This window comes from Pestalotiopsis fici (genome assembly GCF_000516985.1).
Source record: "Pestalotiopsis fici W106-1 unplaced genomic scaffold PFICI_Scf_5, whole genome shotgun sequence".
Taxonomy (NCBI): domain Eukaryota; kingdom Fungi; phylum Ascomycota; class Sordariomycetes; order Amphisphaeriales; family Sporocadaceae; genus Pestalotiopsis; species Pestalotiopsis fici.
The window spans coordinates 1,335,411-1,358,665 of record NW_006917095.1 but is presented as its reverse complement, the minus strand read 5'-3'; the positions used below and the strand labels follow the sequence as shown (position 1 = coordinate 1,358,665).

The 23,255-nt window shown below is 50.3% G+C and overlaps 9 protein-coding genes across 9 annotated transcripts; 5 read left to right on the top strand and 4 right to left on the bottom strand.

Moving 5' to 3' along the window:
- Positions 1–4: 4 nt before the first annotated feature.
- PFICI_07740 (uncharacterized protein) lies at positions 5–1,185 on the bottom strand (the record flags this gene model as incomplete). Its single annotated transcript, XM_007836321.1, has 3 exons — positions 5–115; positions 171–870; positions 938–1,185. The coding sequence occupies 3 exons, from the start codon at positions 1,183–1,185 to the stop codon at positions 5–7; spliced, it is 1,059 nt and encodes a 352-aa protein (XP_007834512.1).
- Positions 1,186–1,928: 743 nt separating this feature from the next.
- Positions 1,929–4,095, bottom strand: PFICI_07739 (uncharacterized protein; the record flags this gene model as incomplete). The annotated part of the gene is made up of 7 exons (XM_007836320.1): positions 1,929–2,267; positions 2,340–2,714; positions 2,775–3,373; positions 3,433–3,539; positions 3,598–3,676; positions 3,739–3,823; positions 3,880–4,095. The coding sequence occupies 7 exons, from the start codon at positions 4,093–4,095 to the stop codon at positions 1,929–1,931; spliced, it is 1,800 nt and encodes a 599-aa protein (XP_007834511.1).
- Positions 4,096–5,039: 944 nt separating this feature from the next.
- PFICI_07738 (uncharacterized protein) lies at positions 5,040–6,781 on the bottom strand (the record flags this gene model as incomplete). Its single annotated transcript, XM_007836319.1, has 2 exons — positions 5,040–5,290; positions 5,374–6,781. 2 exons carry the CDS (start codon positions 6,779–6,781, stop codon positions 5,040–5,042), a joined length of 1,659 nt encoding a protein of 552 aa, XP_007834510.1.
- A 763-nt stretch (positions 6,782–7,544) lies between these two features.
- Positions 7,545–8,618, top strand: PFICI_07737 (uncharacterized protein; the record flags this gene model as incomplete). The annotated part of the gene is made up of 3 exons (XM_007836318.1): positions 7,545–7,653; positions 7,722–8,008; positions 8,079–8,618. The coding sequence occupies 3 exons, from the start codon at positions 7,545–7,547 to the stop codon at positions 8,616–8,618; spliced, it is 936 nt and encodes a 311-aa protein (XP_007834509.1).
- A 625-nt stretch (positions 8,619–9,243) lies between these two features.
- On the top strand, positions 9,244–10,866 carry PFICI_07736 (uncharacterized protein; the record flags this gene model as incomplete). The annotated part of the gene is made up of 1 exon (XM_007836317.1): positions 9,244–10,866. One exon carries the CDS (start codon positions 9,244–9,246, stop codon positions 10,864–10,866), a length of 1,623 nt encoding a protein of 540 aa, XP_007834508.1.
- Positions 10,867–11,590: 724 nt separating this feature from the next.
- On the top strand, positions 11,591–13,307 carry PFICI_07735 (uncharacterized protein; the record flags this gene model as incomplete). Its single annotated transcript, XM_007836316.1, has 4 exons — positions 11,591–11,807; positions 11,869–12,827; positions 12,907–13,041; positions 13,125–13,307. The coding sequence occupies 4 exons, from the start codon at positions 11,591–11,593 to the stop codon at positions 13,305–13,307; spliced, it is 1,494 nt and encodes a 497-aa protein (XP_007834507.1).
- An 816-nt stretch (positions 13,308–14,123) lies between these two features.
- PFICI_07734 (uncharacterized protein) lies at positions 14,124–16,299 on the top strand (the record flags this gene model as incomplete). The annotated part of the gene is made up of 4 exons (XM_007836315.1): positions 14,124–14,215; positions 14,275–15,112; positions 15,177–15,422; positions 15,490–16,299. 4 exons carry the CDS (start codon positions 14,124–14,126, stop codon positions 16,297–16,299), a joined length of 1,986 nt encoding a protein of 661 aa, XP_007834506.1.
- Positions 16,300–16,551: 252 nt separating this feature from the next.
- On the bottom strand, positions 16,552–18,396 carry PFICI_07733 (uncharacterized protein; the record flags this gene model as incomplete). The annotated part of the gene is made up of 6 exons (XM_007836314.1): positions 16,552–16,715; positions 16,798–16,884; positions 16,944–17,041; positions 17,121–17,651; positions 17,717–17,794; positions 17,864–18,396. 6 exons carry the CDS (start codon positions 18,394–18,396, stop codon positions 16,552–16,554), a joined length of 1,491 nt encoding a protein of 496 aa, XP_007834505.1.
- A 1,958-nt stretch (positions 18,397–20,354) lies between these two features.
- On the top strand, positions 20,355–22,981 carry PFICI_07732 (uncharacterized protein; the record flags this gene model as incomplete). The annotated part of the gene is made up of 3 exons (XM_007836313.1): positions 20,355–20,441; positions 20,532–21,735; positions 21,789–22,981. The coding sequence occupies 3 exons, from the start codon at positions 20,355–20,357 to the stop codon at positions 22,979–22,981; spliced, it is 2,484 nt and encodes an 827-aa protein (XP_007834504.1).
- Between the last annotated feature and the right edge of the window lie 274 nt (positions 22,982–23,255).

Below are 23,255 nucleotides of genomic sequence, written 5' to 3'. Positions count from 1 at the left end.
CCTTTTAATCAATCAGCTTGCCGTGGAAAGGTACGCCTAATGATTGAAGCAGCAGGCGGGCGTGTCTGTCAGACTTGGCTGTGGTCTCGACAAAGATTCGGCAACCGGGGATCATCTAGATAATTCAGTCAGCATACATACGCCCACGTGTATCATATACAAACACCTACCTTTGCAGGGTAAAGGGAATAGTTGGCCTCGACTTCGGGAAAGAACATCATTTGGCTAGGCTGGAAACCCCAAGCCAGATTTCCGGCGCCGTCTCCTGTGGAACCAGCAACACCCTTCCACTCCTTGATCTTGGGGAAGACGAGGTGGATCATCTTGTCGAGGAACTCGTAGGCCTGGTGACCGTGGATGGTGGCCTTGACACCGGCGCGGTCGCCCTTGACAATCTGCCACTGCGCGACACTGTGCTGGACGTGCGTAGCCTGGGGCCGCACTCCCGTGATGCTCTGTATCACGGCCTTGGCCACCGTCACGTAGTCCTGGCTCTTCTTGGCCTGCGGCATGAACGACGCAATGTGGATGCACTTGATTTCGGGAACGTTGCGGTACGTAATCTTCTGCTCCAGCGGTAGCAGCACGTCGGCACCACGTGGCCCGCGCTTTGGTCGGTTCTCCATGTACGGGCTCTCGTCGCCCCAGCTTCGCAATCGTATCCGCTCCGGCTTGTCGGGCGTACCGGGGATCTTGTGCTGGTATGCTAGTGTCATGAGGTCTGATGCGACAGTGCTGTGCAACGTCTGCTTGAGACGCGGGAGGTTGAAGGGTCCCGGTACGAAGTCGCGGGCCACGGGGTCGGAGGACGGCGGCGGCTGGACTGGGTGCAGAGGACCTCTGTAGTACTTGGGCGGATGATACCGGTATCTGCATGTGAGGTCTTAGTTAGATATTGACCTGGTGCTAATGATAGTTCATGGCAGGCAGAATTGACCTTGAATGCGGCAGCTCCATTTCTCTCCGACTTGCTCGTTTCCTCGGATCTTGGATCTTGATTTCACTTCTCTGCACAATCGGTGCTGAGAGACCAGACTCAGTCTCGACATCCAACACAGCAGGCGCCGAATTGGCAGACGCGGCCTCGGTCGATGCGCATCTCCGGAATGTGGTCGTGGAAGACTGTAGCGACGAAGTCTTTAACATGTGCCTCGCCGCGCGAGGAACCTCCCGTAACGATGCCATGGTTGCGATCTGTAGGATTAGTGGCGACCGGGACCTGGATGTACTCCCTTCTTCGCTGCCAATCAACCCAACGCTCACTTGAAGCTATCCCCGTACGCGAGCTCCAGGGAATTTTCCTGCCAACCGGAGGCTCTGAAAGTCCGACCTAGCTAGTCCATCTGGCCCGTGCCTTGAGTCTGATCTACCTAAAGCAACCCCCATATGGTAACTACACCCCTGTACCCGCCACATTAGTGCTCCAACTTTCTTTCAGGGTGTACACCAATTTTATATATGCACGACCCAACTACTCTGTATCATCAGCCAAAATAAAATACTGGTATATTGCGACCAAATCTCTGTTTTTTTGGAACTCATATTCGCTTATGTCTGCGTTATTCAGATTTGTTCGCATTGTTCACCCATTATCGTCACTAAACTACGTTGGTTGTTCCCTCATTTGCAGTTGAGTCTCAAGCCTGATTAACCGCGACGGACAGACTGTTTTGGAGTTGCCTATCACAAAAGACTACTCTCTGGCCAGCATGCCCTATGTGAATATACATTTTGAAGAGGAGAAAACTACGTAGTCCACAGTGTTGTGAATATTCAGAGTCGAATTATGCCTATCGATTGAGGTTTGATGGCTTGTATCTGCTGAAACGCATAGATTGCACACTATTCATGCGACTTAAAGCATCATGAATCCAAAAAGTTCATCTACATAGAAGCAGATACGCTGCTAATACTATACTAGCTTCAATCTATTGAGATGGCAATGGAACAACAGGCACAATGATGCTCGAATCATACTTGCCACCAAAATGGATAATATGCTGACCCTCGTTCAGATTATCGAGCTTCTTGTCAATGTGACTCGGGAAATCAGAGCTCGTGTCAATAAAGCCCTGAATACGGAATAGCAGGCTCTCCCCAGCTTCAAAGTGGATGCCCATGGGCCAGAGCGAGATCTCCAGCTTGACAACATCACCCGGCGTAACTTTCTCCTCCCTATCGTGTGGGTGGTACGGGATCATGGGAGTGCTTCGTTCTGGAATCTGGGCTCGGTGTGAGGCCCGAAGGATGCCAGTCGGTCCGGTGTACTGTTTATTCGGCATGTTAGGAATAGTTCGCCTTCAATGATCTATCATCGGTATTGTGTGCATCTGACTCACCTTGACTGTCTGCGCCATGGGAACGTCGTATTGAGTGTTGACGCCTTCGGGCAACTTTTCCCACGGAACATTGACGTGTTCGAGCACCTCGCCACTCGTGCTCAGCTTGCGGATGGAGACATAGACGTCCATGTCGTCCTTGTCTCTGCAGGACATCCACAACACTGCTTTGGAATGGCCAACAAGGGTTGTAGCTTTGTCAAATGTCAATTGAAATTCAGATGGCTTGGCCTGGTAGCTGTCTGCATAATGTGCGACGGAGCTCTCCTTGGCTTGCGATGAAGTAGCCAGTTTTCCGGCATCTTGAAGGTAGAGTGCACGATATTCCGTCGAGGGGACGGGATAGTCAGCGAAAGGGACGTCCCACATTGGACCCTAATATACCCAGTTAGTCGGTGTATCTAATAAAAGCACTTGAACCATATGGTCTCATACAGGCTCGAAACGGTTTCCATAAGTGAGAATGGACACCCTGGCTTTAGGGGTCTGCTCCCACCCATTGTCAATGTTCTTCAAATACCGATCATAGAAACGCTGCAGGTCATCGATGTATCGCGGAGTGTAAAGGTCAAACCACTCCTGAGTCGGATGAAAGCGAATCCACTTGTCCTTGGAGGCTGCCCTATTGAAGCCTCGCACGGTCCCGGAGCCGTGGTTGCCCGATGAGTAGCTCACGAGCGCATATATAGGCAAGGTGAGATCTTTGGTGTCGTAAACCTTGTCCTCCCAGTAGCCATTGAACAGGGGCCACTCGGTGAGCGCCGCACCAATGTCTTCCCGGAGGTTTCTGCCACGAATCGTCTTATTGAAGATGAATGAAGCGAAATTCGTCTTGGGGACACCGCCACGGCAAATGAGGTCGCGATACTTGTCTGTAAACGCCTCCCAAGGTGCAATACACTTGAGCGAAGGCGGCTTTTGGATGGCAGTCGCCCACTGCTCTGTTGCTAGCCAGGAATTTCCACACATGCTGACAGCACCATTGCACCATGGCTGTGCTGCAATGAATTCGACCGTGTCGTAGCCATCGATACCTGACTTTTGTCAATCAATCTTCGTCGACGGTACAACTTTGGATCAGGAGCGTACTTACCCATTTGACTTCCTTCGATATAGAGGTTACCTTCACTATCCCAGGAACCTCGGATGTCTACGTTGACAATGGCATATCCTCGAGGGCACCATTCAACAGGGTCAGGGCTGCAGATGCGCCCTGATTAGCAAGAGCAACTTCATTACCCGAAATTGGAATCCTCACCCTTCAAACTTTTCTAGCCCAGAGGTGGCACTCTCTGGTAGTCCAAGTCGAAACGGAATGTTGTCAAAGATACGGAAGCCTTTGCGACGATACCATAGTTAGACTTGTATATCAAACTATCAATAGCACTTGATTACCGACCATGTCCATTTTTGCCATACGGGCTTACTGCCAGTATAGCAGGGACCTTTTCGTCCGTAACGGGTCTGAATATGTCACAGTAAATCTTCGAGCCCTCAGATTAGCCTTTGCCCTTGTAGAAATAACTTGATTTTGACGAACCTTTGCTCCGTCTCGCATTGGTATCTCAACCGCTTCATCGAATACGGTTTCTTGGTGAAAAGGTCGTCTGCCCGGTGCAAACGTCCAGCCGACAGGTAGGTTTCTGGTACTCGGAACCTGCTTCCTGTATGGATACATATTTGTCTCGTCTTCGGGTCGGACGGTAGGAGTCCATGGGATGGGGAATCCCCCATGCTCAAGCTTTGGTCCGCTCATGGTGTCAAGTGTGTGCCGATCTGGTTGATAATGATTGGTTCTAATACAAAAGGCACACGTTTACATATGCCCTTGGGAAGGTTCAATTAACTCTATGCTCTAGTCCAGAGGTGGCATACTGTAATGCGTGAATGGCATTTAATATCTTTTTGTAAAACCCTTCGTTTGTTACTGTTACTTTCATGAGGTGTTTCTGTTCTCTGAGCGACACTGCAGACATCCTGTCCATGACCGTCCACCTGACCGTATGGGCTTCCGCGGAGCTCGGGGGTGGTTCCGGTGAATCAGGACCGGGATCCACTACGCCATCAATTCCGCCATGGCCAGGCTGGACTAGGTTCCGCGGAGGTTAAGGTGGTTCTGGGAAGTCCTATGGTCACTATTAGAAACAAAACGATGCGGTAGAGGTTCCCGGTAGAGGTCCCGCGGAGATCATGCCCAATATGATAGGCCTTTTTAGGTCTCGTAGAGGTAAATCGGCAGCACAAAGGATATCGGCAAAGATGGCCTTTCATAGATGCAGACCCGGGGCCAAGACAGATACAATTTGTCCTTTGTGTTGTCAAGGGTTTTTCCTGCTGCTACACACTTTGCGCGAATATTGTCATTGTACCAGTCCGATTCTACCTCTGTATTTCTAACTCAATGTCACAACAAAAAGAGGTTGCTTCGAAGAGCCAAGTTGAGCCAGACAGAAAGTGATTACACGAGGATGATGTACTTGATGAGAAACATGAAAGAAGTCGGGCATTTAAAGGTCTAAGTATTCTACATTGCCAACCAGAATTGAGTCAGTAATGGTGGGATACCGTGGTTATTCGCACTGAACTAGCAGTGCATGATTTTCATGCTTCGTCGTGATCTCAACAAGCAATAACTTTATTCAGTCATTAGGAGTAGATCTTCATTCAATGAACGGCCCATGAATTTTGTTACTACGCAGACTATACTATACGAGCATCCAAGATCGCGGAAACGCCACCTTGAACAGCCTTCACAGCCTCTGGCAGCAATCGTGTCAGTTCGTCCACGGTTTCGGCTCGCTCTGCCCAGCACTTCCCGCCCGAAGCACCTTTGGCAATGGTAGCGTATTCGGGATTGGGCGTAAATGAGATGTTGAGCTCTTCGTTGCTGACCTTGGATCCTAGTCCATCGGGATGGACAAGGAGGAGAGACTTGCGCGGCGCGTTCCAGCCTATAAGAGTTAATGACAGCCTGTCAGCTCATGATCTTTTCCATAATTCTACTTGATGGATGAAATTGTCAACTTTGACCTACCATTGTTGTTCAACACGATAGTCAGTACTGGGATCCCGTATTTCTGCCCAATCCAGTACACGCTGGATGGAACGGAGAAGAGAAAGCAACCATCACCAATGATTTGGCACACAAACTTCCCTTTGCCTCCGCTGCGGTCCTCAATGGCCATCTTGACACCTAGAGCCGCTCCGCCCGACCAACCGAGGCCACCGGCACCGGAACTGAAGATACTGCCAGGCAATGTTGCCTGGAGCTGATCAGCCACAGTAAATGTATTGGTGACGACTTCAATGACCCAAGTGGTGTCTGCAGGGCACGCCTTCCGGAGTTGCGAGATCAGGTAGCCACATCCGAGCGAGCCGTCCGAGTTTGGCTCGGCTTGCGAGGCGATTGTCTTCAACTTTTGTTTGTATGATGCTTGTAATGAAGACCCTCGATTGTCAAATTGCTCCTGATTGGCGCTGATTTGACTCCATAAGTCGGTTTTCAAATAATTGACAATCTGGCTGAGAGCAAATGCAGTATTGACGCGACAACGCAGTATCGCATCAATGTAGAAGAGAGGCATTTGTTGTTTCAGAGGGTCCACATCAAAGTGAATGATTTTGCAATCTTCCGCTGGTCTACACTGAGTGTAGATCCACGGCACATCACAATCGACGACCAGTATCACATCGGCCGTGCGAATCGCATCGTCGGATCCGTACCTGACACTCAGCCAGCCGGGGTGGTCCGCAGGGAAAGAGAGGTCCGAGCCCATGGTATCGAGCACACGTAAACCCTTGACAATGTTTGCCAGCTCCGTAAGCAAAGGCACCACCTCGGTATTGCGCCCGCTATACCCCGTGATGATGAGAGGCTCCCGAGCATAAACCAAGGACTGAGCAATAAGATCCAGTTGCTTGGGCATGAGACCGCCGAGCTCGACGGGTGTCCAGAACTCTTGCCGAATCTTGTACGGTTCTATGACCTCCTCCATGACTTCGCGCGCCCCTTGCAAGTAGACGGGACCTCGAGGCTCACTCGTGGCAAAGCTCAAGGCCCGGTTCACCATCTGCTTAATGTTCTTGCCCTTTTTCAACTCGGCAGAGTAGCGGCAATACTGCGAAACAATGGCTTTCTGGTCCGGGACGTCTTGCAACCAGTGGATGAACTCGGTCCGACTGCCTCGGTATTCGCCTTCCAACGTGACTGGGGACAGACCGGCAAAGATGAGTACGGGCGCGCGTCCGACGCTGGCATTGTGAACGGCGCACCCCAGTGCCTGAGTGCCGACGTCCACGTGCACAATGACCGCCTGAGGTTGTCCAGTGACACGAGCGTAGCCATCTGCCATTGACAAGGCCACCATCTCGCTCGGGCAAGTGATAAATTTAGGAAAGCTGTCTCGTCTCTCCTTCTGTCCTTTGACCATGGCCTCTATCATACTGGGATGATCTGACCCCAGATTTACAAAACAGTATCGTACACCGGCCTGTATCCTAGTAAGCCATCTCAACCTCGAATATCCTGAACAATTTTGAACGGTAACATACATCCCATAGTGCCTCGAAAAAGGCAGATGATGCTGTATACTCCCCCCTGTGGCTATTGTTAGCATGTAGCTGGTGGCAATCGAGATATGCTTCTCTCACATCTTTCTCAGTAGATTAAAAACAATATCGTCTAAGTTTGAGCACACAAAGTTTCAGAGCAATCTTTCCTTCGTCTCTTACACGATTTATCAACAGGATGACTCTCCTTGTATCCAGCAGGATGGCCACGAAATCAGCTTGACAAGTACCTTGCGGGGAAAAGGATGGGGCCCCCGGCTCCCAATAGCGGCAATTATATCCGTCATATAGAGTCGCTCCACCAGCGATTCCGAACATCCCCCATTTGTGACGTGACTAGACTTAGTGCTATATTGGGGAAGGCAGATGATGGTAATCATAGCAGGGCCCAACGTACTGGTTCCGCGGAATCAAGGATCCCTGCAGTCACTATTACTATAGCGCCTGTAGGTATGTATGTCTCACAACAGCTATAAGTGCATTTCTGATATGCGCCCGAGCACCAGTACCGAAAGTAGCAACGATTGCGTCAGCATCATTCTGCATTTCGTCAACATAACATTGCATTGACTAAAAAAAATCCCTTTCTTATTGAATGAAAACATCACTGGTCAACAGTATTCGAAGAAAAACAAAATGGCGAGCATCGACTACGTCTTCAAGGTCGCCAACTACGAGAGCCAGGCAGTAAATCTGACAGCTACTGTGCACCTGCCCAAGGATATCAGCTCAATCAAGGGAATCGGTTAGAAAAGACCCTCTATACACTGCACATTACTACTCGAGAAACACTGTGCTAACCCATTTCTGCAGCATTGTATTTCCACGGCGGCGGCTATGTTGTTGGCAGTCGGGCCATGCTTCCAGCTGCGTATATCGAGGCTTTGCACGAAGCTGGATTCATTGCCGTAGCTTCCGACTATCGTCTTTGTCCCACGATTTCTGTGCTGAACGGCCCAGTTGCTGATTCGGTGGCCGCCTACGAATGGGCGCAGAATGAGCTCCCAGCACTTCTTCAGCGGGATCGTGGTATCCAGGTTAACGGAAAGAACATTGTCACTCTCGGTCATTCGTGTGGTGGAGGTCTAGCACTGCTAATGGTAAGCCGATTCACACAAGCATTCCAGTGCGAGAATCATCATGATTAAGGCCTCTTGGGCACGTTTCTAGGCTTCTCGTACACACCCGCCCAAAGCGATTTTGGATCTGTTTGGTTTCAAATACCTCCGCGATCCATTTTATCATACCGGAGTCAGCGCCGCGCCTTCCAATGCATCCGCACCACCACCAGCCGATTTCATCGAAAAGGTGTTTGACGAATATCCTCCGCCGGTCGCTGCACCGCCCCCCTTTGGTCCCAATGGGCCTGATCTGAGCACGCCTCGCGGGGCCTATCTCGTCACATCGGTTCGAAAGGGCATCCAATTCGATAAGATTATTGCCGAGAACGAGTACGATCTGGTGGACCCTGAGAAACTGCTCAAGAGACCCGACTTTCCGCCAACGGTCTTTGTCCAAGGCACCGCGGACGTGGTGGTGGACGCAAAGTTTGCAAAAAGGGCGCATGAGGAGCTGCAGAAGAATGGAATCAAGACGGAGCTACATCTTGTTGAAGGCGCTGCTCACGGATTCGATGCCAGACTTAAGCGTGACGACGCTGCCTTTGCGCTCATTCAGAAAGGCGTAGATTTTCTGGCGCAATGCCTATAAAATCGGCCCTGTATACAAACACAGATTGCTATGTAGACATGAAATGTTAAGCATCATGATGAGCGACTAGAACTTGCAGTACATTCTAGGAGAAGATATTAATTTTGGAGTGGATGTGTGCCTATTCAGTCTTCTCGCGAAGCTCCACGCCAAGTATTCATACACGATCAAGAATCATGACAGCCCTTCACGTTCGCCATTGATCCGACGGTAATAATGACCGAGATTAATAATTCACGATCAATTTCTCGCCTTTCTGTATTTGTCTCAATGTACCACTAGCATCGCGCTTCATACCAAAGTGGAATGGCCAAGCTACTTACCCCAGATTTACCCCAGATGATACGTTTTCCTCCACATTCCGGTCGTTTGCACATGCGAGGTTGCTTCAAGAGTTTCAGAGGCATGCAGAATTTCCGCGGAGCATCTTCAATTCCGTATTTTCCGCGGTTCAGTGAGTATGGTTGTGACCATAGCATACAGTCGAAGATATATGCGTTGCTTTCTATCTCTTAATTCATAATGCTTGAAAGAATAGAAGTAATAGAAGTCCAAGCACATCATACACGCTTATATTCACATCAATATACTTCAGATTTGGTACAGATTCAAATACTAGAACAACATGGCCACGCTAGGGTCCGAAGTAGCGCAGACCGTCCTCACGGTACCGATGGAAAAAGGCGAGCATGAACGCCGCTTTGGGCTTACCTCGCCATGGGAACACTATTACCATCCCATGGATACCTTCCCCCAAGGTCGATTCGAGTGCGAATTAGATGAGGTGGTTGTCTTTGGCGACATCCCCAAGGACATTAGCGGTACCTGGTACCGTATCTTGGTCGATCCTCACTTCTGCCCACAAGAAGGAATTCCTTTTGTCGACGGCGACGGGCATGTATGTGCCTTTCGCATCCAGGACGGCAAAATGTCCATGAAAATCAAATATGTCCACACGGAGAGATGGCTCCTTGAGCGCAAGGCCGGTCGACGTCTTTTTGGTCGCTACAGGAACCCCTACGATAACCACCCGTGTGTGCGGCTTGCCAACGACACGACTGGCAACACCAATATCATCTACTGGGGCGGCAACGTCCTCGCCCTGGCGGAGAGGGGATTACCCTACGCTCTTGACCCGGACACGCTCGAGACTAGAGGCGCTGATCCGTATGGAGGCCAGGTAGCTGCAAAGACGTTTGCGGCCCATCCCAAGGTCGACCCGCACAAGAACGAGCTCGTCACTTGGAGCTATTCTGCCAAGGGTCTCAGTACTCGGGACATTTGCACTTACTCGATTGATCCCGAGGGACGCATCTCCAATGAACACTGGTTTCAGCAGGACAAGGCTGGCTGGCCACATGATGGCTGGATCACAGACAACTGGATCATACTCTCCAATATGCCATTCGGTGTGAATTCTGACGAGGTGATGAAGGCTGGCGGTGACTACTGGCATTTCATTCCAGGCCAGCCGTCCGAGTTCCTCGTGGCTCCCCGCTACGCAAATGCGCCAGGTCATCCTGACTGGAAAGCGGGTGAGTTCCGTAAATATACTGCCCCGCACGGCCTAATCATCCACTGCGGTAACGCGTGGGAAGAGGAAGGCGGTTTACTCAAGCTCGAGAGCCATTTTGTCTCATTCAACGTCTTTGACTTTTGGAATCCAAAGGACTATACCGGCCCCGAGGGACGGCCGAGCGGCGACTGGAAACGCTGGACCATTGATCTCTCCCAGCCAGAAGGCACCGCGGTGCCTCCACCCGAGACGTTGGCCGCGGGCACTTTTGATTTCCCCATCTTTGACGAGAGAAGAACGGGCCGCAAGACCAAGATTGTCTACTTGACCGCCATGCTTGTGCCCGAGGAAGCGGGTATCCAGCCCCGCTTCAACGCCATCATCCGACTCGACACGGAGACGGGCGACCAAGCCGTCTTCCGCGCCCCAAGCGACGGCAGCGTCGCGGAGCCGGCCTATATACCCCGAGGGCCCGACTGCGACGAGGGCGACGGCTGGATCATCTTCTACACTCAGCGAGACTCGTCCCCCAAGGGGGAGCTCATGATCCTCGACACGCGGGATTTCTCCAAGCCGGTGGCGATTGCGCTGCTCCCTTTCCCGACCAAGAACCAGGTCCATGGAAACTGGGTGCCAAACCCGCATCCCGAGACGCCTCTGCCCATGTTGACGAGCCCCGTGGAAGATGTCACGCCTACTACAAAGTACTCACAGCTGACTAAGCTTCCGTAAATCTCAGATTGAGTCTGTCGGCCCTCTAGCAATTGTCATTGCCTCCAATTGACACTTGACATGGGAAACGAGGGGATCCAAGCGTTCATTTACTATAGTTTTTAGCTCAATTGCCCTGCAACGAATATATATCTTTACGTTATCATAAGATTTGAGATATTGGCACGTCGAATTTTGTTCTCGTTTGCTTCAGTGAGCCAATCTGATATCCCGAGTGGATATGTTCCGTAGAATCCGAAAGGTGCCTTTGTTTGGGACGCAACGAAAATTGGTCAAATCGAAATGATGTAGCTAACTGAGAAACTATGAATGTTAGCGACGTTTTCCCATCGAAGCATACTACCTCTATTCATGAATGAGAAATGTGGGAGACGTGCTACATTTCGTAACACTTCGTTGCGATTGTCGGTAAATTGTTAAATCTGCGAATCTCCGCCGTTCGTCATAGCGCGGCAGTAGGTCCCGCGGAATGGTCGGAAATAGAGCAAGGCAGCATAGGACAGGACCAAACTGCCACTATAATAAGGTTCCACTCTTTGTCAGTGGATATACAATACCGCGGAAGAGAGATACTAAGCCTAGGGAATATTTACGTTTCGTAGGGCTGCAGCAGGATTCCCAAATAGCTAAATACTTGATGCAAAAGTCTAACACACAAAGTTGAAATTATGTTGCCTTGTTATTGTTACTAAGCCATATACTCTGAATTGAAGAATTTCATACGATGCTTTCGTTACTTACATCCTCACCATACAAATGGCCAATCCTTTTTGGCATATCAGTCACTTTCCTCATCTTGTACAAGGTGATCGGAGCCCTCTTGGATCCTCTACGCGATGTTCAAGGACCAGCGCTTGCCCGATATACTCGTCTGTGGGAGGTGTACAGGAATTGGGAGGGTCAACTAGAGCATGTTACAGTCGCGCTGCACAGACAATATGGTATAGTCTTACATAGTGCATCTCGAGAGGCCCGCCTTCTTACTGACACGATTTCTTTCAGGCCCCATTGTCCGGCTGGCACCGAACCGATATAGCATCAGCGATCCGACAGCGATCCGCACCATATACGGCGCCGGCTCCAAATTTAGCAAATCTTCCTATTACTCTCCCTTTGGTGCCCCCGACATGGCCCACGCCGACGTCTTTTCCGAGACTAATAACGCCAAGCACGCCCTGGAGCGCCGAAAGACGTCGAACATGTACGCCATGAGCTCCCTGGTGTCCTACGAGCCGTTTGTCGACAAGGTCAATGGGGGATTCATGGATGCGTTGGCTGGACACGCCCGGACAGGTCGTGCGTTCGATCTGTTTTCGTGGATGCAGTTCTATGCTTTTGATGTCATTGGCGAGATCACCCTGGGACGGTCCTTTGGTCTGGTCGAGGCTGGCTACGATAAAGACGCGCTCCTCCACGCCGTTCATGTCGGGTCTATAACCTATGGTTCCATGGTGGGCTTGGTCCCAGAACTACATCCGTGGTACCTTTGGCTTCAGAACGTCTTGCCGATCCCGAGTCACTGGAAAGATACACAGCGAGTAATTCTGAGGGAAATCGGTGCGAGAATGGAGGCTGGCGAGGGCCCCGACGATCGCAAAGACTTTCTCCAAAAGTGCGTCGAGCTGAGCAAGGAGGGCAAGGTGGACGAGTTCACCATCAACAACGTCCTCGGATCCAATATTGGCGCCGGCTCCGACACCACGGGCATCAGCATGACTGCCATCATCTACTTCCTCATGAAGAATCCAAAGTGCTTACAAAAGCTTCGCGACGAGATTGAGACGGCTCAACGAGAAGGGAATCTCTCTGATCCCGTCACCTTTCAACAAGGACAGAATCTTTCCTACCTGCAAGCTACCATCAAGGAGGCCCTGCGACTGCACGCGGCCGTGGGCCAGATTCTGAGCAGGGTGGTTCCAGAAGGCGGTGCACAGCTCGCCGGACGACATTTCCCCCAAGGTGTAAGTTTAAAAAGAGAGACCTGGAAATTTACACCATGACCCGTGGCTTTGGAGTTCTCACTAAAAAGTTTCCGTATAGACTGTGGTGGGTATAAATGCCTACACCATTCATAGCGACGAGAGCATCTGGGGTAAAGACGTACTCGAGTTTCGACCTGAACGCTGGCTGGTAAGAAAAGAAGAGCTTGCCATCTTGGATCAGCACTTTTTGGCTGTAAGTGTCTCATGCTCTCTAATCAGAGAGATACTCAAACCCCTCATACTTTCATGATCCCCATTCTAACAACGCTATTACAGTTTGGAGCCGGCGCGCGAACCTGCATCGGCAAGAACATCTCAATGCTCGAAATGTCCAAACTCCTCCCGCAACTCGTGCGAAGATTTGACTTTGTCCCCGCAGGAGACACGGAGTGGAAGACAAGCAGTGGCTGGTTTGTCAAGCAGAAGATCCAGGTCAAGGTCATTGACAAGGAAGGATAAAACGAAACGAAGCAGAATGTCTTCGTAAATGATTGTGCTTGTAAGCAACGTCACGGTCTCATTGAGGTGAGTGGCATTTATGACTACATAGGCCAATTGCAAAGGCGTACTAGTTCACTTTATGAGATGGAATTTTGCGTGTAAACATGTAGATATAATTTCTTGGAATACACAGTCTCGACTCAAATATTTTCAAGTCCAAATGCCGTCAAGTTCATTTCAGAGGCAATCATGTCTGTAACTCGCCCAATATGATCAAATTGGTCAATACTTGTGTATACTTGATCTCCAGAGTATCCCGGTGATATCCGGTACATCCTCTGTAGAACACGAGGTAGCTCCATATAGTTATGTCAGCGGCTCTTTGTTCTTCGGACTTTTCGATGGATTCTGATTTGCGGACGAGCTTGTAGTGTCGATCCCTCGCCAGCGGCTAGATGGGCTCCCTAGTCTGAAAGTAAGGGGCCTGTGGACTTGCAACCTATCGCTGGGCTTTGGATTACCCGTGTAAGGTACCTTGGGGACTCCCTGTAGCCACTGGAAACTGCCGGCACACGAGCGAGACTAAGGTGATTGTAAGGCTTATACCCCGCAAGAAGGGACCACATCCCGCGACGACAACCCAAAGCCACCAAGAACACTAAATAAGACAAAATCCCCACAGTTCCGCTCGGGTATCGGGAGGAGGACCAGGGGAGATGAAGAGAGTTTCTTGCACGCTCTTCAATTCTTGTTCTCTACTACTCGTCAACATTAATGTCTCTGGCGACCTTGTAGCTTGGCGAATAATTGTCAAAATAAAAGACGACTCCGAAAATGGCTCGTGAGAGATCTATGGCAAGATTCAACTTGGAGACAGGCAAGGGCCGCCCGGGACACAGACGCGAGAAGTATACTCGTCAAGCCTGGTGAGTCTAGACAGTAATGCCAAGGCATGCAACTTCTTGCTGACCAAAGTCTTTACAAGCGAGACGTGCAAAACGAGAAAAGTCAAATGCAGCGGACTGGTACCGTGTAGCCGTTGCGTCGAACTCGACATTGATTGCTTGTATCAAGAACCGTTGTCGTTGAAGTCGTCCGCAACCGACAACACGGCAGCCTCTGGCCGAGTAGCAAAGCGAAGACGAACGTCAAATTCTAGCAGCTCTGACCTTGGGCAGTTGGTTCTCACCATGAGGAAAGTGTGTGATGAAATTGAGAGCTCGGCTTCGAGTTACGATCTGACAGCAATCCCTAATCGCTCTCTGAAGCGATCACTTCGTCATGTTGTTTCTCGCAATCCCACAGTGGCCAGTCCTACTCCGGGCTATGTTGCTCTCTTGAGTCGGGCACAGGATTTTCTGCACCAAAAGGGCTTTGTCGAGACATGTACAAGTCGGGAAAATGCCGAAAAGCCCGCCACAGACGTTGTCGCCAATGCCCCCGCGCCAGCTGATGACATACTCCGAGCTGCTAAGCCAATCCTTCATCTTGGTCAGGCCGAGGCTCTTCGGTATCTTTCTCTTTTCAAAGACCATGTCTACTCTGCATATCCATGCATAAACTTGAGCGTAGCCACGGAGCGACTCATTGCGCTCTACAGCGCACGAACTCCACCAGGAGGTGGCAACAAGTTCCAGGACTTGGGTTTGGATCTAATCGATGTTGAGCTCATGAAAGCAACGTTTTCAATAGCCATGATACTGGATGGAGAGCACGATAATCCCTTGTGTCGTGATCTGAAAGCACATTTACTGTGGAATACCGACTTTACCATGAATGAGGAACACGCACAAGTCGAGGACGTCATCATGGCAACTTTGCTGGTAAATCTTTCGCACTGAAGCCTTGCATCGAAGTTCAAGCATGATTGACTAAAGACTGTTGCAGACTATATATTTGATTCTCAAAGACAAGCCTCTTCAAGCATGGCGTATGATTGGTCTGGCAGCAAGAACAAGTCTGGAATTGGGCTTGCATACAGAAAAGCCAGTCGGAAACACTGACCAACCACCGCGTCTGCAAAATCGCGAAATCTTCTCTTGCGTCTATGACCTCGATAAAAGATGCAGCTTCTTCGCCGACCTTCCTTGGGCTTTGCACTATGAAAATATTGATGCCAAGGTTTTGAATTTGGTATGTTTCTCTTTTTGCCTGAAAGTATTCACATGAAATAGCGAACGGAAGCTTATGATTTGAATAGAATGATAGACACTCATACATGTCGGCAATGCTCGGCCTCAACCGTATTCATACCGAAGTCATCAACTTCAATGCAGCGGCGCGACAAGGCAGCAACCAGGAGATGGACGAACAAATTGAAATGTACGACTACCGCACCCAAAAGTTGATGGACAAGATATGCGCCAAGGGACTGTTTCCTGCAAGCGTATCAGATACTCCTCCCGTTGAAGTCCAAAACACCATGACATCGATGCTGCAGCTCCGCGCGAATCAAATCAGAATGTCGGCGCACATTCGCTATCTGAGCAATTCCTACGACGGTGAATCCAACAAGGACCAAGCCATCCACACGATTGTCTCATTGGCCATGTCATCTGTAGATGTCTACCTAGGCATGCTTGACACGAGCCTCTTGTGGCGGCCCTTGGCCGACCGACTGTTGATGCACTCGACTTCGTGCATGTTTCTGGCAGCGTCGCAAGATTCCTCCAAGTACGGACCTCTTTGCCGCAAATCGTTCCATACCGCCATTGACTGTCTGACCCGGTCCTCATACAGACCGACTGAGTCGGCGTCGGGATGTTCCCTGGATGATATGCGTAGCGTTGCTGGAAAGATACAAATGCCCCCTTTTGACGAGTCACCGGCCCCTGAAGAACCCCCGTCTGGGTATCTTCAATCAGTTTCCGTTTTTGATAATAATCTGAGCTTGTCGGCAGAAGAGCTCGCGCAGCTGTGTGGTGATTCTGGCCAGAGTTCCATGTCTGCCTTTCGAGATGCAGCCTCAATTTGGGAAAATCAGTTTAATGAGTTTGCAATAGTTGAATAATGAGAACTTGATTCCAATGGTGCTCATCAGAGACATCAAGGCATACTTATGAAAAGACTATACAAGGATGAAGTACTATGCGATACTCATAGTCCATGAAGAGAGAAAGCATACTGTTTCACAGGGAACGTCTCGGCACCACCCGCGCAGCAAGATACACACTATATATTTATACTAAAATAATCAGGTAAAATGCAGCTCTGCGCGGCAACGATCCATACTTTCAAGCCCTTTCAACAATTTCTACAACGCTTAGCTGCAGATCTGATCCACAGTACTTCCGTAATCAAGCTGGGTCGTCAAGTTGTCCCTGGCAAATACAACCATGGACTCCGTAGTCGCCTCGTACTCTGGCCAGGTGAACGACTCATATGTCGGGTCAGAGGACGTATCCTCTGCAAACGAAAGCCAGAGACCTGCATCAAGATTGCATTGTCAACAATTTTATCCATATCCCATGCATTCTTGATAAAGGACGGGGGAGAAGAAAGAACTGACCTTCCATTGCGTAGCTGACTTGCCACTCAAACTCGGTCGAGTTACCATTGTATTGAAAGTGTGTTCCAAAGATGAGCGGCAGTTCACCTGCAGGTCCTTTGTCAGCCATATATGATTCCATCGACATGAACGCAGCAATCACCTACCACTGTGAATAGCGCCGATCCAGGGCAGCGGCGAAATATTTGAGAAATTGCCCGTGTATTCATAACGGTGCGTCGTGAGACCGCCTAACAGTCGATTCCTGTAGGACCAGAAACATGTAAGCAAAAAGATTCCTCAAATAGCAAGCAGCAAAAATCACCAGAAAAAACTTCACTAACTGGATCTCTTGAACAGTCGGACAAGCGATAATCGTCGTTCCCGCAAGAATGTCTGCCTCGCTAGGGGCCGTGCCATTCGCAGGCAACGCCACAAACCCGCTGCCCTCGCGAGAGTTGGTGCCAATAATGGCCGGGATCTGGGCCACGAGTCCCGCGGCCGCCCTCTCCGTGTTATTGGCAAAGACGGTCTGGTTGTCCACACCGGGCCCGAAGCTGACGCCCGTGGTGTTGGCGTACACGGCCTGCAGAGTCGCCGCGTCGAGACCTTGCATACAGACCAGCTCGGCCTCGGCATCACTCTCGTTACCGCATCCGGCCGCTGCGGCTACCGATGTAAAGTTGGAGTGCGAGGGGTCCGTGGTGAAGACGGTGGAACCGCCCGAGTCGGCAATGAGCCCGCCCACAATGGGATCCTCGGGATAGGCGTAGCCGTAGTAGTTGACAGACCAGGCGCCGGCCGATTGGCCCCAGAGGACTATGCGGTCCGGGTCACCGCCAAAGTTGGCAATGTTGTCGCGTGTCCATTCGACACTTTGGGGTAGCCATCGTATCAGCTGGGTTGTTGGTACGTTTTGGAAGTTATACAAAGTACTTACACCAGTCTCTGATCCAACAGTCCTACATTTAGTGGCTGGGCCGCCGCATTGGGGAAGCCGAAAAAGTTTAGGCGGTAGCTTTTTGGTCTCTTGTTAGATCACTTGACTTCATTCTGAAATCCATCCCTATCAGAGGCGAGGACTCACTTCAATGTAACCACGATGTGTCCCTGTGTACTCTCAATCCACTGATCCGGGATCTGATACGGGACATTGGCACCATTGGCCGAGAATCCGCCGCCGTGGATCCAGACAAAGACGGGAAGTTTATCGGCAACCGGGTGCAGTGGCGCATAGACATTGGCATAGAGGCAGTCTTCGCTTATGACTGGACTTCCAAGCAGGAGCTCGGGAAGCAAATCATAGACACTACCGGAAGAGCCTGTCGAGATGGTCTGCAGACACGACGGGGCAAAAGCGGTGGCGTTGATGGCCTCGTCCGATGTGTATCGGACGGGCGGTTGAAAGCGCAGGGCTCCCACCAGGGGCTCGGCGTACGGGATGCCTAGAAACTGCCGCACATTTGGGGAGGTGGCGTTGATGGTTCCGGTCAAGTCGCCGCTTGTTGTCGACACTGACAGGCTCGCGTCGACCGAGATGCCACAACTAGAAACAGCGACCGTGCCTATAGCCAGCCAGGCGGTCAACAAGGCTGCTATGGATGAATTTGTGAACGGCATCTTTATAAACCTCTGTTCCCCAGTGGGTTGCAGGATGTCCTCGTCTCAAGACGAAACGAGCAAACTCGGGCATACACTACTGACCACTAGCCCGAATATAAATACACAGAGATCGGCGCGCAAGAGTCAAGCATGCCCCTGGTGCCGTGCAAGATTGCCGGCCATGGTAGCAGCTACGTCAATGACCTCGGAACCCCACTGTTCGTATTCAATCCGAACCGAATATTGAATACGACTGGAGTCGGGGGAACCGGCCCCAGCAGGAGAAGACATACTACGATGACCGACTGCTTAGTTATCTGCTGGGTAGTAGTTTGTGGGGGAGAAGTACGGAGAAGCCTCAGGTTGTCAAGCGTTGACTGGGTTGGAAAGAGTAAAAGGGCCGAACCGGGGTCTACAAAAATCTGGAGAACAAACCTGGAGTGCATGCTGATCCCTGCAATTCAAAATACTCTGTCTTTCTTTTGGTATGGGACCAATAAGAAAAAGATATACTAGATGTGCTATGGTATGAGTGAGGTCAAAAAACATTCACGAGTCAAAAGCAAATACCGGATATACTCCATTGGGAAAACCTCGGTTTGCAACGCCGAGTGTTTCTTTGCAACATTTGTGGACTTGGCGCTGCTCAGAAGAAAAAGTGCAAATGGAGACAAAGTTCTTGAACCCAGGCCTTGTTGTTGACCAAGGTAGGATTATCATTTCTGGCCTCCTAAAACGAAAAGTAAAGCTTCACAAGCTCACTTGAATATGACAAGGCATCAAGGTATTGTTTTACTTGGTCAGTTCCTCCTATCTACGATAACCGACCAATAGAATTTACCGAGTGCTCTGTTTAATGATTGCCTGTTTTCTTGCTTGTGCCCAATCAACGAAAGGACAATCTGCTGATCAAATAAGACCCGACGGACAGTGGCATAGTCATCAAGATTTATATAGTAATTGGGCGGCCAGGGTTCTGAATCCCACGTGGTGCGAGCTGTAGGCGCTTATTGTACGCAGATGCCTAATGTTTAAGCTGCTGATTGTACCTGGTGATAGCTTGAAGCTTGCTGTTAGCGACCGATTTTTTGCTAGATTGGTATCTGCCTACCTTAGGCACTCCAGATTCAAGTAGTAGTAGTAGTAGACACGTTAGGGAAACTGAGTTTTTGTTTATTTATAGACCGTTAGCTTTTATCAATGTAGTAGCTGCAAACGTTCAAAAGGTGGAAGTACAAGGCTTAGTTTTACACTAACAAATGGAAGTAGGTTTTTGCATTTGGGAGTTCGGAGTCTGATCTCCTTGAAAGTCCGTCCTTTGGGGGCAGTACAGTACCTAGACATCAACGCTGATGAGTGAGCGGCACACCCACCTGCCCACCCAACCCACCCCGTTGGAAGCTGTGGGGTAAATCCGTATACGTAATCGGAAAACGGAGCGCTTTCGACCGCGACCAAGACATTAATTTACGGTGCCTTTTGACCGATTCCTCTGCGTTTCTGAAAACTGTTTGGTTTGTCCTTCCTGTCCCTGCCGCCGCTGTCGGTCGCATCCATTCATCCATCGTTGCTTGTTCCGACCAAAAGGCTTGGCTACATGAATGATCCTACGAGCAAGCACCTGCCCCAACATACGTCGTTCGCGCGCAACCTGGAAGCCTCCTCGACCTTCTGCAATTGGCGACTGTTTCAAAAAAAACATCGTCATAAGATGCGCATTTCTGGTGGCAACAGCTCATACCATCTCCTTCAGCCCTAAGACGAGCTGTTCAGTACAATTCTTTAACATCTGAATGCCAACCCTGTTGCAACAGTATCTACTACCACCACTACGTACCCAGGAAGCATATTACCCACTCCAAAAAAAACAATCCAGACTTTGACCCCGCCACCTTGCCAGAAGGTCGACTAAAAAGGGACATCGAACCCCGCCAAACGTACACCACACCTCAAAAGAGGTACGGTACACACACAGCATGAAGAAGGCAGTGCCAAAGCGCTTCTTGACCCGCCGGGACAAGCACGCCCAAAGTCGTGGAAAGTCGGCCGACCCTGCGCACAAGGTACGCATACTCATAGATCCGTGATATTGCTCTCAGATCTTGCTCTTCATCGGGTCGCAACTGGATGCTAATATCGCGCCTCTTTGACAGCACCGTCCCTTTGCCCCCGACGCCTTCTTTGCCCTCTTTCGACCGACTGCAAAGCAAGCCGAAAAGGACAAGGAGAACCAACAAGATGAATCGGCCAAGATTGACGAGGTTATCAAGCGACTTGCCGAACTCGACATTGAAAATGTGCGCAAGGATCATGTCACATTTGCTCTACACTCCCAGTTCGCTGCTGGCGACGTGGACAAGGCTGTCGAGATCATGCAACTCCAGAGGAAGACATACTCGGGCACCATCATTCCCTATGATCCCAATGTTCACATGGTAGGAGCAGTCAATCGGGGAATGGTCACATGTTACCTCGACGCTCTGCTCTTTGCCATGTTTGCCAAGCTGGAAGCTTTTGAGTGCATGCTGACCACCGAGCTCTCTGGCGAGCCGCAAAAGAGGCTGGCTGGGCTTCTGAGATTATGGGTTAACCTGCTGCGCAGCGGGAAACTGATACATACCGACATGACAGAGTTGATTCAGGAGGCGTTAGGCGACTGTGGTTGGCATGATGCCCGGCTGGTAGAACAACAGGACACGTCCGAGGCATTCGCCTTCATTACCGAAACCCTCCAGTTGCCTCTACTGCCTCTCCAGGTCGACCTGTTTCACCAAGGCAAGAACGATGAAGCGGACCACAAGGTTGTCTATGAGAGACTGTTGAATCTCGCTGTGCCCCCTGATACCGATGGAAAGGGGATCGACTTGGAGGACTGCCTTGAAGAGTACTTCAACTCAGAAGTCCATGTCCACCGTGACAGCTTAGATGATCGCAAGGGAGGTCTAAGAGCTACGTTGACGCCAATTCCCCAAACGCCGACTCCTGCGGATATGCCTTCTACGCCCAAGAGCACAATCAGACTCGTCCATGAGGACGAGAATCAGAACCAGGACCAAGAATCACAAGATGACAAGCCATCAGCGGCTCAGACTGAAGTAGCCGACGAAACGCACATGAACCCTTTGGCACGGAGGTGGACTGAGAACTCGGCATCCAGACCATCTACATCACAGGGACCATCATCCCCTACACGGCCAAATCGCAGCAGGACAGAAAGCATCATACAACGGGTTGTCCTTGATAACAAAGACAAGTCCACGGAATCAGAACCCGCAGGACTTTTTCAGAGAGCCAAACGAACTGCGTCAGTCGTCAAGGCAGTAACAATACCTGCCTGGCAATTCTTCCGGCTCATTCGTAAGTTCAACTCGGGCTGTTTTTAGCATCGAATCCTTGCTGACTCTTTGTAGCATGGCACTCCCCTGCAGGCAAGGACCCAGTGAATGATCTCGAGGTTGCGCGACACTTTAGCCAACGCCCAGTCGTCGGTATCTGCCTCAAGCGATATATGGTTGATGAGAATGGTGTGCCTAGACGACAAAACACCTATATCGATATTCCCGATAGTCTTAGACTGCCTCATTTCATTGTTGACGAACGTCACGTGGAAGAGAGTGGATTAAGCCAGGAGTACAAACTGGTGCTGCAATCAGTTGTCTGTCACCGGGGAGACTCTTTGCACTCTGGGCATTACATTTCTTTTTGCAGAGTAGCACCGAAACTGTTGACGGATAATCGCAAACACGATAGTGATCCCCCGCCCGATTACGAGGAGGCGCAGTGGGTCAAATTTGACGACTTGGAAGCCTCGAGCCGCATTACTCCCGTGGACGACATCAAGCAATCGCTCAAGGAAGAGATGCCATATCTGCTTCTGTATCAAATCGTGCCCATTGTCGACGTTACGGCAAGCTCTGCGGACGAGAATGAGACCGAACCCCCATCATATGACGACACGGCACTTCAGCTCAGGATTTCACAAGCGTCAGAAAGACCTGTGATCTCGAGAAGAGCCAGCAGCTATTTTGATAACCTCAGCACGTTACCGTCGACCAATGCTAGTGTTCGCTTCTCAGCCGAGCTGGAACGGCCACCCCGACGCAGCTTTGCTGACGAGGACGGTTTTCTCAATGTATCTCGTCGCGGAAGCTGCGCCATTGATTCATCTGCCGGCCCCAGTCCCATTGGCACACCATTAGAAGCTCCCGGTGAAGAGACCACAGCACAACGTCTGAGCCGCGCTGCCGCCAAATTTCGAAGCAGTGGCAGCAAGAGCAGACCCCAGAGTCAGGCGGGCGAGAATCGCATCAGCCTTACCATGTCCCGATTAAGCGGCCTCGTGCGGGCCAGCAAGGAGCCTCTCCGAGAACCATTACGAGATGATTTATTCAGCGACCCTGATGATTTCGAGGTCATTCACCACCCGAATGGCGCGACCACTAGCGAACTTGAGAAAGAGCCAGAAGAGTCCAAAGACAAGCACAAGGATAAAGAAAAGGATAGTAAGAGGGGTAGATCCAAGGGTAGACTCGACAAGGGCAAAGCAAAGGAAAAGACTCGCAAAGATGGCGACGTACCGGATAGAGAGTGCATCGTTCAGTAGAGGTCGGCTGTCTCCAAAATATGGAAAGTCTTTCCCCCGATTTTGATTTTCTAAGGAAAAGGGAGTGTGGAAAGAGACATGAATTGTTAAATGCCAAGATACCCAAACCTGCATCAGTTTATTGGAAGAATCCAGCGCAAGAAAGAGGTCTTCTTTTTCTGCTTGATGCAATTCAATCGCACTTGTTTTTTGTTATTAAAATGGGCAATGCATACATAATTAGACATAGCATGGGGTTTCGGCGTACATAAGATCATCGAGTAAAGATTACCAA